This window comes from Schistocerca americana, chromosome 1 (assembly GCF_021461395.2).
Source record: "Schistocerca americana isolate TAMUIC-IGC-003095 chromosome 1, iqSchAmer2.1, whole genome shotgun sequence".
In the NCBI taxonomy this organism is placed as follows: Eukaryota; Metazoa; Arthropoda; class Insecta; order Orthoptera; family Acrididae; genus Schistocerca; species Schistocerca americana.
The window spans coordinates 817,176,631-817,191,877 of NC_060119.1; the positions used below are offsets into that span (position 1 = coordinate 817,176,631).

Here is a 15,247-nt window from a genome sequence, read left to right on the forward strand (position 1 = left end):
ATTCTAAAGGAATGTTGTCTACTTCCGGAGCTTTGTTGCGACTGAGGTCTTTCAGTGCTCTGTCAAACTCTTCACGCAGTATCATATCTCCCATTTCATCTTCATCTACATCCTCTCCCATTTCCATAATATTGTCCTCAAGAACATCGCCCTTGTATAGACTCTCTATATACTCCTTCCACCTTTCTGCTTTCCCTTCTTTGCTTAGAACTGGGTTTCCATCTGAGCTCTTGATATTCATACAAGTGGTTCTGTTTTCCCCAAAGGTCTCTTTAATTTACTGTAGGCAGTATCTATCTTACCCCTAGTGAGATAAGCCTCTACATCCTTACATTTGTCCTCTAGCCATCCCTGCTAAGCCATTTTGCACTTCCTGTCGATCTCATTTTTGAGACGTTTGTATTCCTTTTTGCCTGCTTCATTTACTGCATTTTTATATTTTCTCCTTTCATCAATTAAATTCAATATTTCTTCTGTTACCCAAGGATTTCTACCAGCCCTCGTCTTTTTACCTACTTGATCCTCTGCTGCTTTCACTATTTCATCTCTCAAAGCTACTCATTCTTCTTCTACTGTATTTCTTTCCCCCATTCTTGTCAATTGTTCCCTTATGCTCTCCCTGAAACTGTGTACAGCCTCTGTTTTAGTCAGTTTATCCAGGTCCCATCTCCTTAAATTCCCACCTTTTTGCAGTTTCTTCAGTTTTAATCTACAATTCATAACCAATAGATTGTGGTCAGAGTCCACATCTGCCCCTGGAAATGTCTTACAATTTAAAACCTTGTTCCTAAATCTCTGTCTTACCATTATATAATCTTTCTGAAACCTGTCAGTATCTCCAGGCTTCTTCCATGTATACAGTCTTCTTTTATGATTCTTGAACCAAGTGTTAGCTATGATCAGGTTGTGCTCTGTACAAAATTCTACCAGGCGGCTTCCTCTTTCATATCTTACCCCCAATCCATATTCACCTACCACTTTTTCTTCTCTCCCTTTTCCTACTCTCGAATTCCAGTCACCCATGACTATTAAATTTTCATCTCTGTTCACTATCTGAATGATTTCTTTTGTTTCATCATACATTTCTTCAATTTCTTCATCATCTGCAGAGCTAGTTGGCATATAAACTTGTACTACTGTGGTAGGCGTGGGCTTTGTATCTATATTGGCCACAATAATGTGTTCACTATGCTGTTTGTAGTAGCTTACCCGCACTCCTATTTTTTTACTCATTATTAAACCTACTCCTGCATTACCCCTATTTGATTTCGCATTTATAACTCTGTATTCACCTGACCAGAAGTCTTGCTCCTCCTGCCTCCGAACTTCACTAATTCCCACTATATCTAACTTTAACCTATCCATTTCCCTTTTTAAATTTTCTAGCCTACCTGCCCGATTAAGGGATCTGACATTCCACGGTCCGATCCGTAGAACGCCAGTTTTCTTTCTCCTGATAACGACATCCTCTCAAGTAGTCCCCACCCGGAGGTCCAAATGGGGGACTATTTTACTTCTGGAATGTTTTACCCAAGAGGACGCCATCATCATTTAACTGTACAGTAAAGGTGCATGCCCTCGGGAAAAATTATGGCCGTAGTTTCCCCTTGCTTTCAGGCGTTCACAGCACCAGCACAGCAAGGCCGTTTTGGTTAGTGTTACAAGGCCAGATCAGTCACTTATACAGACTGTTGCCCCTGCAACTACTGAAAAGGCTGCTGCCCCTCTTCAGGAACCACATGCTTGTCTGGCCTCTCAACAGATACCCCTCCGTTGTGGTTGCACCTATGGTACAGCTATCTGTATCGCTGAGGCACGCAAGCCTCCCCACCAACGCCAAGGTCCATGGTTCATGGGGGTAGGGTTTCTTGGGATACATAACATATTTTACCCAGCTCAGATTTCCAGTTTATACCTTCATGAATTCACCCATTGAGTATTCAGTGTCTGTGCCCTCATATAGCTTTATTTTTAGGGGATCTAAATTATTCTGCATTAAGTTGTTTCCTTTTAATTTATTATAAAATTTTATTCCCATGTATTGAGGTCCCTGTGTATGCAGTTTGAGGGGACAAGTGTGTAGCATGAAATTTTCTTTGTCTCTTGTAACATGTAAATGTACAATGTGGCTCATCTCAACTAATTCCTGTCTGGCATGCAAGAAGAGAATAATCCCAGACATAAATAGGGAATTCAGAGTTAATATTTTAAGTTCTCTAAATAATGGACAACATGGCTTTTTATGATTTACAGTGTACATATTTTGATTGATTTTTTCCTCTATTTTTAGTGTCCACACAATGTTATCCCAAAAACCAGTACCATACCTAAAATGGATCCAATTTAGCTTCTATATGCTACTTTTGATGTGTCCATGTTAGTTACAGTCGAGAGTATCTACACTTCAAATGCAAAGCTACTCGGTTTGTTTGCTAGGTTCTCAGTGTTGCCTGACAGCTCAAATTTATATCCAGATTTAAGCCTAAGAATTCAACTGAATGAACGTTTTCTATATCTTGCTTGTTGTGAATAATCTTAATCTGCTCACATTTTGACTGTTTGGTTTTGAGTTGCATCAAGTGAGTCTTAGGTATATTTAGATTCAAACCATTTAGCTGAAACCAAGTTTGTAAGGTACTGAGGGTACTGATCACAGATTTGGGAATTTTTTCTGAATTCTAATTTTCAGCTAATACAGAAGTATCATCTGCCAGCAGAACTGACAGAGAACTGATATTTAATGGTGAGTCATAAACATAGTAGAGAAATAGGACTGGGTCTAGTATGGAGCCCTGTGGAACATGCTGATGTGTGTGTGTGTGTGTGTGTGTGTGTGTGTGTGTGTGTGTGTGTGTGTGTGTGTGTGTGTACCACTCAGAATAATAATTTTTCACATTTAAAGAAACACTGTCCCTTTGCTTTCTGTTTGATAAGTAGGATTTAAGTTATTGTAGGGCACTGTACCTTTAAATAAGCCATTCACAGTTTAGAGAATCTAACATCTTTGTTGACCTGCTGTTGGGATTCTATGTATTGCGGTGACTATCACATTAACTGGTAAGTCCATTATTTCTACACAACAGCTCACAAACATGCATTCTTCATTAAAATAATTTAAACAATTTCTGGTTTCATAATTTATCTCAATATGCAGAAATATACATGAGCCTCCACGTGACTTGATTCTTCTGCAAAAGCTACTTGCTAACCTGTAATAACCTATTTTGTTTAAAATTTTAATTTTCTCCTCATTAAACCAAGTTCATTTAAACAAAAAACTCTAGTATTTGCGCTTTCTGACAGAATGATTTCCAATTCATCTATTTTGGAGCTTTTGTTGTTTGAAACGTCAGTAATTAAGCCATTTACATTCCATTGCATAACATATCTACTTTGGCTATTAGTTATAGGCTTTAAAATCAACAGATGTAGAAATAACTTTGGCTGTATCCCAGGGAAGTTTGTTGGGTCCCTTGTTCATGTTTTATGTTAGTGATCTTGCAGATAATGTAAGTAGTAACCTCAGACTTTTTACAGATGATGTAGTTGTCTACATTGAAGTACAGTCTGAATGAAGCTGTAAAAATTTTCAGTTAGGCATTGATAAGATTTCAAAGTGGTGCAGTGACTGGCAGTTTGCTTTTAATGTTACAAAATGTAAAATTGTACATTTACAAAATGAAAAACATAGTACCTTATGGATATAATGTTAGTAAGTCACAGCTGGAATCTATAAACTCATACAAACACTTGGGTTTCACACATAGTAGGAACATTCATGTAGGTTCATTCATGGGTAAAGGAGGTAGCAGACTTTGGTTTATTGGTAGTATACTAGGGAAAAGCTATCAGTCTCCAAATGAGGTTGCTTACAAATCACTCATGTGACCCATCCTAGAATATTGCTCAGGTGTGTTGAAGCTGTACCAAATAGGACTTCAGGGGATATTGAATGTATACAGAGGAGGGTACCATCGATATCACAGGTTTGTTTGATCCACAGGAGAGTGTCACTAAGATGTTGAGAGAACTGAACTGGCATGCTCTTGAAGATTGATGGAAATTATACTGAGAAAGTATACTAACGAAGTTTCAGGAACTGTTATTAATTGATGACCCAAGGAATTCACTATGACTTCCTACATATCACTGCCACAGGGACTGTGTGGATAAGATTAAATTAATTAAACCATGCAATGAGGCATTTAAACAATCATTTTTCCTCCTCTCCATATGTGAATGGAATGGGAAAAAGCCCTATTACCAGAATGAGACTTTCACTTTGCAGCGGAGTGTGCGCTGATATGAAACTTCCTGACAGATTAAAACTGTGTAGGAGATGAGGTACAGGCAGAACTGAAGCTGTGAGGAGCAGTCGTGAGTCTTGCTTGGGTAGCTCAGTTGGTAGAGCACTTGCCCGCGAAAGCAAAGGTCTCGAGTTCAAGTCTCGGTCTGGTACACAGTTTTAATCTGTCAGGAAATTCCAAAAGCCTTATTAATTGGTACAGTGGGACATACCCTCTGCTGTGTATTTCACAGTGGTTCACAGAGTATAGATGTAGATATGTAAATACTTTATTAGTAAAGCAGACCACTCGCCGTACAGTATAAGTGTTGTATTTAAAATGTAACAAGGCTTGATGGCTAAAAATATGTTTACTTAACTTCTCGATTTTTGCTGACATTGAAATAGGGTGTGTATCTCTTAAATGTATTAATATTCACCTGTAAGAAAGACTGAGCTCTTCGCATATCAGGAGCTACTGTCCAAGCTAATCAAATTAAAATTATGTGTCCAAAAGAGCTAAATGATTTCAAAAATCTTTTTGTAGCACCACAGAGGTGACTTAACATTGACCCTAAAATACTAGCTATCCCACGGCTACTGCGTCTGCTCCATATACAGGGTGAGTCACCTAACGTTACCGCTGGATATATTTCATAAACCACATCAAATACTGACAAATCGATTCCACAGACCGAACGTGAGGAGAGGGGCTAGTGTAATTGGTTAATACAAACCATAAAAAAATGCACAGAAATATGTTTTTTAACACAAACCTACGTTTTTTTAAAATGGAACCCCGTTAGTTTTGTTAGCACATCTGAACATATAAACAAATACGTAATCAGTGCCGTTTGTTGTATTGTAAAATGTTAATTACATCCGGAGATATTGTAACCTAAAGTTGACGCTTGAGTACCACTCCTCCGCTGTTCGATCGTGTGCATCGGAGAGCACCGAATTACATAGGGATCCAAAGGGAACGGTGATGGACCTTAGGTACAGAAGAGACTGGAACAGCACATTACGTCCACATGCTAACACCTTTTTATTGGTCTTTTCCACTGACACACATGTACATTACCATGAGGGGTGGGGTGCACGTACACACGTGGTTTCCATTTTCAATTACGGAGTGGAATAGTGTGTGTCCCGACATGTCAGGCCAATAGATGTTCAATGTGGTGGCCATCATTTGCTGCACACAATTGCAATCTCTGGCATAATGAATGTCGTACACGCCGCAGTACATCTGGTGTAATGTCGCCGCAGGCTGCCGCAATACGTTGTTTCATACCCTCTGGGGTTGTAGGCACATCACGGTACACATTCTCCTTTAACGTACCCCACAGAAAGAAGTCCAGAGGTGTAAGATCAGGAGAATGGGCTGGCCAATTTATGCGTCCTCCACGTCCTATGAAACACCCGTCGAATGTGTACCTCACCCCTCATGGTAATGTACATGTGCGTCACTGAAAAAGACCAATAAAAAGGTGTTAGCATGTGGACGTAATGTGCTGTTCCAGTCTCTTCTGTACCTAAGGTCCATCACCGTTCCCTTTGGATCCCTACGTAATTCGGTGCTCTCCGATACACACGATCGAACAGCGGAGGAGTGGTACTCAAGCGTCAACTTTAGGTTACAATATCTCTGGATGTAATTAACATTTTACAATGCAACAAACGGCATTGATTACGTATTTGTTTATACGTTCAGATGCGCTAACAAAACTAACAGGGTTCCATTTGAAAAAACGTAGGTTTGTGTTAAAAAACATATTTCCGTGCATTTTTTTATGGTTTGTATTAACCAATTACACTAGCCCCTCTCCTCACGTTCGGTCTGTGGAATCGATTCGTCAGTATTTGATGTGGTTTACGAAATATGTCCAGCGGTAATGTTAGGTGACTCACCCTGTATATATTTTAACAATCATGATATGAGAACATACAATGTTTCAGACAGATATTTTTAAGTTTACAATTAAAATTTGATTAGTTTTCCAAGCCATGTTACAAAATTTGGTTCTACTATTTCTTACAAAAATTGTCACTTAGTTAATGTGCTAAAATATCAAGATCAATATGGACAAATTACACGAAAAACCTTTCCACAATAATGTGTGAATTATATATTTTAATAACTTTATAAATACAGGTTTGATTCAAACACTAGCATGAATCTTGTGTATTCATAATTAGCTGAATAATGATTAATATCACTTTTCTATGAATGAATTTTTTAGATCATAATTTGGACATTTGTTTACAATGGATTTTACATATTTTCAATTGTCAATTAGATATCATGACATATTCATTATATTTCATCTTTGATACATTCCAGATTACTGAACCTCTTTAATACAGTCAACAAATATCATTACAGTGTTTGTTCATTCATTCACATAGCTTCATGTAAACTTCGAAAAATGATGTTGCATTCTTCAGTTGACTATTAATCACAGCTTCCATTAAGTGGTCTGATATTCTGCTACTTCACCAGTTGTCAACTGACACACAAAAAAAGGTGAATGAGCTTGTGTGTGTGTGTGTGTGTGTGTGTGTGTGAGAGAGAGAGAGAGAGAGAGAGAGAGAGAGAGAGAGAGAGAGAGAGAGAGTGTGTGTGTGTGTGTATGTGTGTGTGTGTGTGTGTGTGTGTGTGTGTGTGTGTGTGTGAGTGAGTGTGTACTCAAGCTCGTTAAAGGATTTGTCTGAAATCTAGAAAGTTTTCAATAATTTTTGTGTGGCTGTTGACTAGTCAATACTTCTACTATTTGGTGAACAGCCTCCTTTACTCCTAAAGTGAAGTGTATACATGTGCCATTGGAGGTGTAACTGGAGTAACATTTATATTCAGATTAGAACTAACCAGAAGTTGCATTGTCAGTATCTTCTCTTTATTTACAAGTATCTTAGTCGCAGTAAGGTAAGTCAAGACAGTATTGTAATTGACTTCCCTGCTGTTGACAGCAGTTTGCATCACCACCCCAGCCAGCATTGGATACGTGTTCTGCATACTCTACAACCTAGCAGTTTTGCGCTTCAGTTAAATAATTTACATTCTCAAGGAACAGAAAATGCTCTAACATACTTCCTTGAAGTGTGCCACAATGAAGTATCCCATAGGTTGACATAGTTGTTAGCAACTGTTCATTTGTTTTATCTGTTAGCTTAAAACACAGTTTCCTGTCTTTTAAATAAGAGGAAAGTAGTTGTAAGGCAACTCCTCCCATCCATATTGCTTCCAGTTTATACAATAAAATGATTTGATCCACAGTATCAAAGGCTTTAGGCCTACTCATATCTAGGAAAGAGCCTGTTGCCTTGTTTCCTTTACCCAGATTGTTTAATATTTCATGTATAAAAGTTGCTACTGCTGTTACAGTAGAACTTCCTTTGCTAAAACCATGCTGTAGATTATTGACTATGTTATGTCTGATCAAATATGACTCATCATGATTTAATATTACTTCCTCCAGCAGCCTCACAAGTTCTGAAGATAATGACATTGGTCTTTAGATTTTTAATATCCGTTTTTATCCCCTTCTTGTACACTGATAGAATTTAAGTGATTTTCAAGAGGTCAGGGAATTCTCCATGGCTATGTGAAATATTTTTTAGGAGATATTTATTAGGTGTGTCAGAGGTTTAACTAATTCTCTTCTGCATCCCTTTAGCAACTTAGGTGAAATTTCATCCCAGTTGCGTGACATTTTATCTTCAAGTTTTGAGATGATTGCTAGGCGGTCCACCTCAGTAATGTAGTGGATGAAAAAAGGTTGGCTAGTGTTTCTAACATTAAAGTTGTGTGATCAGTCACATATCTCATTTGTGTCTATTTTGGTGTACTTTTGTATAAATTTCTTATACATTTATTTTCTGTAGTTTATAATTTAATCATTTTATTTTAACTGTATGGTGTTGTTTTCATGATACTGATATTTCCCTCACACTTTATGCATTATTTCCCAGGCTGTTTTACTAGCACAACTGGAGTTGCTTATTTGACAGCCATATTTCTCAACTTTAAGGTTGGGCGGTGCCTCTATATCGTTCTAAACTTGTTCATATTTTGTTAAGAATGTTGTCATTTATTATCTCTGAAGTATATTTAACACCGTTTGTACCTTACTTACATGAATCTAATGCAAACTTTCTTTCACCATATGCAGTATTTAAAATTGTGGTGCACATAAGACCGGATAACATTTAAGTACAAACTTGAATGCATCATTCACCAGCAACATCATGAAATTTCTGTTTCTTACATCACAATAAATAGCTGTAATTCTCAGCTTTGTTACATTATTGTTCGCCTATTACTGTATAATGCAGTTTTGTATTAAGTATTCATGAAATAGAAGGCCGGTAGAGAAGAACATTGTGTGATACTACTTTAAAGTGTCAAGTAATTCCTTATGCTGAAAAATATGGTAACACACGAGCAGGACAAGAGCTATGTGTAGCTGAGAGTAACATTCAGTTGTGGAAGAAACTGAAAATGGCATTATTTGCAGCTTCCACTGCTAGAAATAAATTCTCTGGGCCTTGCAGAGGAAGAAATCTTGACACTGAAGTAAAAGTTTTGTTATTTGTCCATGAAAGGAGGAGGAATGGGCAAGCTGTGACTAGTGACACCATAAGAAACAAAAGAAAAGAAGAGGCTCCAATTCTTAATAAAGCAAGGCAAGAGTTGAAGGTTAGCCATGGATGGTTTGATCTCTTTGTGAAATATATGGGCTTATCTCTACAATGCCATACTATAACTTGCCAAAAACTTCTACAGGATTTTGTGAAAAAACTTCAAGAATTTTAGTCATATGTCATCACACTTTGTAAAGAGAAGAGTTTTTGGATGGGCCAAATAGACAGTGCTGATGAGATGCCAATTTGGTTTGATATACTATGTAATTAAATGATTGACGAGAACTGGAGAAAATAATTTACCATTAAAACATCAGGGTGTAACCTTATTGTTATTCCCAGAGAAATAAACTTGTTTGCTTCATCCCCTGGACATTAGTATAAATAAACCTTTCAACATTTACATTCAGGAACAGTATGAAAAATAGATTTACGAAACAAACCAAATTACTGCACGTTGGGATCCGGCTGTGTGGAAAAGCATTGAAGCACCAATGATCATTAAGTCCTTCCAGAAATGTTGTATTTCAAATCATTTGGATGGCAGTGAAGATGATGTGCTCTGGAATGACACCAAGGTTGATGGACAAAGAGGAAATGATTCTGTTTCTTATGAAGACTACTCTGAGGATACCAGTATTGATGACATAGTGAATAATGACGAGTGCAGTCTGTAATTAATGGTATGTTTGTTTGCATGTCATGTAGGTGATCAAGTTAGGCATTTTTTAAATAATAACTGTGTCACTTAACAATGGAATTCCAAGGCGGAAACAATGGGCCACTTAAGAAGCATTTTTCTTTTATAGTTAATGTGTATATCCATTTTTGTATTAAAAAAAATTTAGTCTACCAGTGGTGCAATGATGATTTTTTTTAATTTTAATTTTTAATAGGAATGTGCGTTACATTCTATGGCCATCAGATTCACATAAGTGTGGTAACTTAGTTTTGTTCTTTTACTACAGGACATGTATTGTTTAAAGTTCTATTGAACAGCTTATAAAAATGGTCCCATTTATCATTTACATCAGTTTTATTGTGTACTGTTTTCCATTTTCCTTTCCCTAATCTCTTCTTAGGTTTCTCATAATTAAATTTCCTATTGTATATAAATTTGCCATGGCCAGAATTAATGTGATTAAGTGTACTTTCTCATCTGTTATGTTTGTGAGAATGTGATCAATGCAAGGCTGTGTAGTTGTAGTAATTGTTGCACCTGTTGAGTTTATGGAGTTACAGTTATAACACTTTATTAAGTTGACATAATGCATATAATTGATCCTGTTGTTTAATGAGCCTACATTGATGTCTTCAGCAAACAACATATGATTTTATACATTGATGTTTTCTCCAGTAAGTCCGCTAGACAATTAAAAATTACTTGAATGCTGCTTCAAGGGGCTCTATGTAGGGCTGCTATAAACATGTTGTTTTTCCTTAGTTTCAAATTTATTCCTGCAATCTCAAATACCATTTCGGCACTCAGCTCATCAGTCTTTTTGACTTTTCACATTCTATATCATTTTCTTCTATAAATGTCTACCTCACCACTTTTATGTGACTGTCTACAAAACATGAGAACAATAGAAAATCCAGGACAGAATGTAACAATATTATGAAAAGGATAGTTGTTACTCACCATATCATCGTGTGAGGATCAGAGGAATGTAACTCCATTGTAGCTACTATACAGGAGGTTAAAAAAACGATATTTTAAGAAGTACATTTCGTTTTTTAGTGATTAACACAAACTTTATTGAAAAATTTCTACACTACACATAAATACACTTAAAAATCTGTCAGGTGATAATATATTTATAAAAATGGTTCTTACTGGACTACCACTATTAATTTTTAATATGGTGCTAAGGAGACACGTCTTTATGATCCTAAGAGAATAAATCTACATAGAGGTTTTACACTTTGGAGATACACATTTGGTTTGCCAAAATATAACTTACAAAGGTAATTTACTCATTAAAAACATATAGGGTACAGAAAAAGTAAAAACATATGAGCGGAATTTGTACCTACATCACCAATGAATGTTCACTTTCTAGCTAACTTCATCACAACTGTTGCCACCACAGTATGAATCTCCAGCTATTTCTTCTTGAAGAGTCTTGTAAAATGCGTGGTACTGTTCCCTGATAATGCCACTGCGGCATAGATCCAGGAGGTCTTTTACCTTCTCTTCCTGAAGTTTCAGTGCTCCATGGTATTTCGGTTCCAACTGGAAGACTGTATCGGAATTTTGGGATTTTTTGGAAACTGGCAAACTTCTGAATTGTTGATTATGGAAATGCTTGAAAAAGATGTGATTAACATCACTTTTGCGATACTGAAGCTGCGTCACTTTAAGCCATTGTACTTGATTTCCTTCACTGTCAATTTTAGTATTATTAAACTTTTCCTTCTGCATAGCACCAAAATCCAAAAAGTTCTTCTGGTCCATTTCAATGACTTCATACAGTCTTTGTTTTGTAGCAGTTTGAACAACAGTATACCACCCCGAAGGGTCATAAATATTAACATTTTTTGCAGCCCTCTCTATACGGGTATGGACTGAATCACACTCCATTAAAGAGTGGCCAGGCTCAAAGAAGCACTGCTGTATCACTGGGATGTTCAATGTTTGGACAGCATGAAGGAACATGGTACTCATGTTGACATTTCAGTTCTGTCCACCACAAGTGTCGGAGAAAACAAAACAACTGGATGGCCATCTGCAATCTTCTGGAGTTCTTGAAATAGACATGATGCTACTTTAATTGAGCTGCGTTTAGCCACGCCTTCATGCCAGATGTAATTTCTAGCTTCCCTGGTAACAGTATTGTATACTGTGAGGTTATATACTGCCAATCTTCTTTTGTAAAAAATGGCTTTTGCTGCTATGTGTGGACCGTATCTTACAGCTTCTAGGTCAAACTCCAGTAAATGACGTTCTCCTGCTTTGGCCCGCTCCTTCAATTCATTTTTTAGTATCCTAACAGCCTCCTTTCTCTTTAGGTGTTCTAAGTGCTGGTATTTCTCTGCCTCTTGATTTTCTTCAGAGAGATTCTGAAAGCGATAACAGTGGTCACATACAACTTTTCTTGGTACATGAAAGCCAAAGTTAAACTCTGTATTGAGTATTTCTCTGTAAAGCCAATATTTTTCAGCAGTAACCTGTTCCTCTTCACAACATTTCTTATATAGTTCAAGCATTATTTGTACATTCAAATCTCCTGGTAAGAACTGTCGCACAGTGCTCTGTTGGCAGTAATGCATGGAATGGTAGGAAATGATTTTATATGGTTCCTTATTCTCTCCCTTTCGTTGGATCTCCTTATACCTGGATGATGATGACCCCTCTTGTTAGCAGACAGAATCATATTGCTGCTGTCCCTTTCCTTCTGTATATATCACACAAATGTTTCTGATATATTAAAAATGCTAAGGAAAAACCCTAGATACACTTGAACTTCACTACCATTTTTCAGGAGAACATACTTCTTTGTGACATTTCTTCAAGACTGCGCACTTGCAGAACGTGATCTTGCTTTAGGTACCACCTTAATAAGTGGATCTAAATACTGTCACTGCTTTTCTAAATCTTTCATCATCCAGAATCCTTGGAACATCTGTCTCCCTTCAGTCTCGCTGATGTTCTCACTACACTTTCTCAGGCATTTGGAACAATCTTTGTACTTAAATGTTCTGGCTGGTACTTCTTTATTAGCAGTTGATTTGTACGCCTTTCCTGACTGCCTATTCATTTTTCTTATGTTCTTTTTCCACTTGTCAGTGTTCTTACTTCTTTTTCTCATTTTATTTTCCTTACCAACTTCATTTCCTCTGTCAGATTGCACATGTTCTTGATCATTAGACTCAACGGTCACTGGAATAACTTCTGCCTGTTGCATGTTCATTAACATCACAAAACCTTTGCCCACACAAATTGAAGAATCAGGACTGAACAGCTGATTTGTCGGTGAACGTGGATTTCCATATTGTATCTCCTTTGTGACATTGCCTGGAAAGGAGAAAATTATGTTACTGATGTTAGTGCCTTATCTAGCATAATATACCACATTAATCAACTATGAATCTTACAGTCCCATTGTATTTTAAAAATTATGACATGCAATAATTATGACAAAATGTACCACTTCACCCAAAGACAATAAATGAGGCGCTAGCTCTATTGAAATGCACATGTGTTATTATTTTAGTAATATCGCAGTTAGGAGAAGAAATAAATCAGAATGTAATTAAGGACCACTAAGAAAATGCGTACACACAACCATATTCAAACGATAGTCCCAGTATATGTATTTTGTTTGTCAAATAATTTGTGACTAAGAAATTAGTATTTGAAATGTTAAACAAGACCCATGGATTATTATTTTGCTTACTAAGATTTTCTAAAGATAGTTGCAGTTCCTGTTGAACTGCAGCTCTCCCTTTCTTTGGCCTCAGAGATGGTGATGGTGATGATGATGATGATGAAGAATCCATGCTGTTTTCGGGTATGTAATCATCTGGTGAACCCAAACTAAGCACTTTGAAATCATTGCAATCTTCTTCAGTTAACTCTTGCAGTCATTTCACTTCGGAACAGTTTTGTATTGCAGCCGAGGTTTCACCATTCTTTTCTTCTGCTTCTGTAATTTCTAAAATACAGTATACAAACAATGAATGGGAATCAAGTCAATCAAACTAACAATCTGTATCTCTGTGGATGATTATCTCATAGATAAAATTAATAATAATTCATCTTACCTTCATTGGATGTAGAATTACTTTCACTGCGGTAATTTTGCATCACTAGCTCAACCATTCCCCTTCCTTGTGAAGTCATTTTTATCTAACAGAGAGTGCACACTAACAACAACCTCTTCACAGTGAATACCACACGAAGCTAAACTAAATTTGATGTGATAATGACAGCAACGTGACTGCATTGACAATGCTTACAAACAGCACTCATTGTTTAGCATTTCTCCGCTTGTTGATTCTTGCAAGGGAAATACAATGGCTTGAAACCTCATATGTAAAGTGTTTCGAGAACTGATGAACAGATGACACACACACACACACACACACACACACACACACACACACACAGGACCACAGTCTGCTGCAGCTAAAGCCACACTCAATATGACTTCATTTGCCACAGACTGTGATCATGTGTGTGGCAGTTATGCTTGCATGAGTGTGTGATGCATGTGTCTGTCATCTATTTTTGACTAAGGCCTTGTTGGGTGAAAGCTAATTCCATGACAGTCTTTTTGTTGTGATTATCTGCGACTCAGGATCTACACAATATGCTTACAATTTTGCAATTATGTAGTCTGTATCCATATGCTCCATCTTCCTTGAAGCTCAATTCACATATTATGAAGAAATGTCATTTAGTTTCATTTAAGTACAGGCTCAAAAGGATTGTTTTCAGTGTGTTATGTTGAACAGTTTGTTGTTGTTGTTGTTGTAGTCTTCAGTCCAGAGACTGATTTGATGCAGCTCTCCATGCTACTCTACCCTGTGCAAGCTTCTTCATCTCTGAGTAACTACTGCAACCTACATCCTGCTGAATCTGCTTAGTGTATTCGTCTCTTGGTCTCCCTCTATGATTTTTACCCTCCACATTTCCCTCCATCACTAAACTGGTGATCCCTTGATGATGCAGAATGTGTCCTACTATGCAATCCCTTCTTCTGGTCAAGTTGCGCCACAAATTCCTCTTCTCCCTGATTCTATTCAGCACCTTCTCATTAGTTATGTGATCTATCCATCTAATCTTCAGCATTCTTCTGCAGAACCATATTGTGAAAGCTTCTATTCTCTTCTTGTTTAAACTATTTATCGTCCATGTTTCACATCCATACATGGCTACACTCCATACAAATACTTTTAGAGAAGACTTCTAGACACTTGAATCCATACTTGATTTTAACAAATTTCTCTTCTTCAGAAATGCTTTTCTTGCCATTGCTAGTCTACATTTTATATCCTCTCTACTTCGAGAATCATCAGTTATTTTGCTCCCCAAATATCAGAACTCATCTACTACTTTAAGTGCCTCATTTCCTAATTTAATTCTCTTAGCATCACCTGATTTAATTAGACTACATTCCATTATCCTCATTTTGTTTTTGTTGATGTTCATCTTATATCCGCCTTTCAAGACACTGTCCATTCCGTTGAACTGCTCTTCCAGGTCCTTTGCTGTTTTTGACAGAAGTACAATGTCATTGGAAAACCTCAAAGTTTTTATTTCTTCTCCATAGATTTTAATTCCTACACCAAATTTTTCTTTTGTTTCCT

General features: G+C 37.0%; 2 protein-coding genes across 3 annotated transcripts in view; both read right to left on the reverse strand.

Annotated features, from left to right (window-relative positions):
- LOC124612951 (beta-mannosidase) overlaps nt 1-15,247 on the reverse strand; it is a 420,275-nt gene that overhangs the window by 290,677 nt on the left and 114,351 nt on the right. The gene's annotated exons all lie outside the window — the stretch shown is intronic.
- LOC124612963 lies at nt 10,740-14,433 on the reverse strand. 2 transcript variants are annotated; one of them, XR_006979587.1, is made up of 3 exons: nt 13,700-14,433; nt 13,333-13,590; nt 10,740-12,950 (listed from the first exon to the last, which is right to left on the reverse strand). XR_006979587.1 is itself a non-coding variant. In XM_047141493.1 (2 exons), exons 1-2 carry the CDS (start codon nt 13,433-13,435, stop codon nt 12,514-12,516), a joined length of 540 nt encoding a protein of 179 aa, XP_046997449.1. In that variant the 5' UTR covers nt 13,436-14,433; the 3' UTR covers nt 10,740-12,513. The 2 variants fall into 2 exon arrangements, 1 of the variants encoding a protein (XP_046997449.1); XM_047141493.1 differs by having other exon boundaries at nt 13,333-14,433.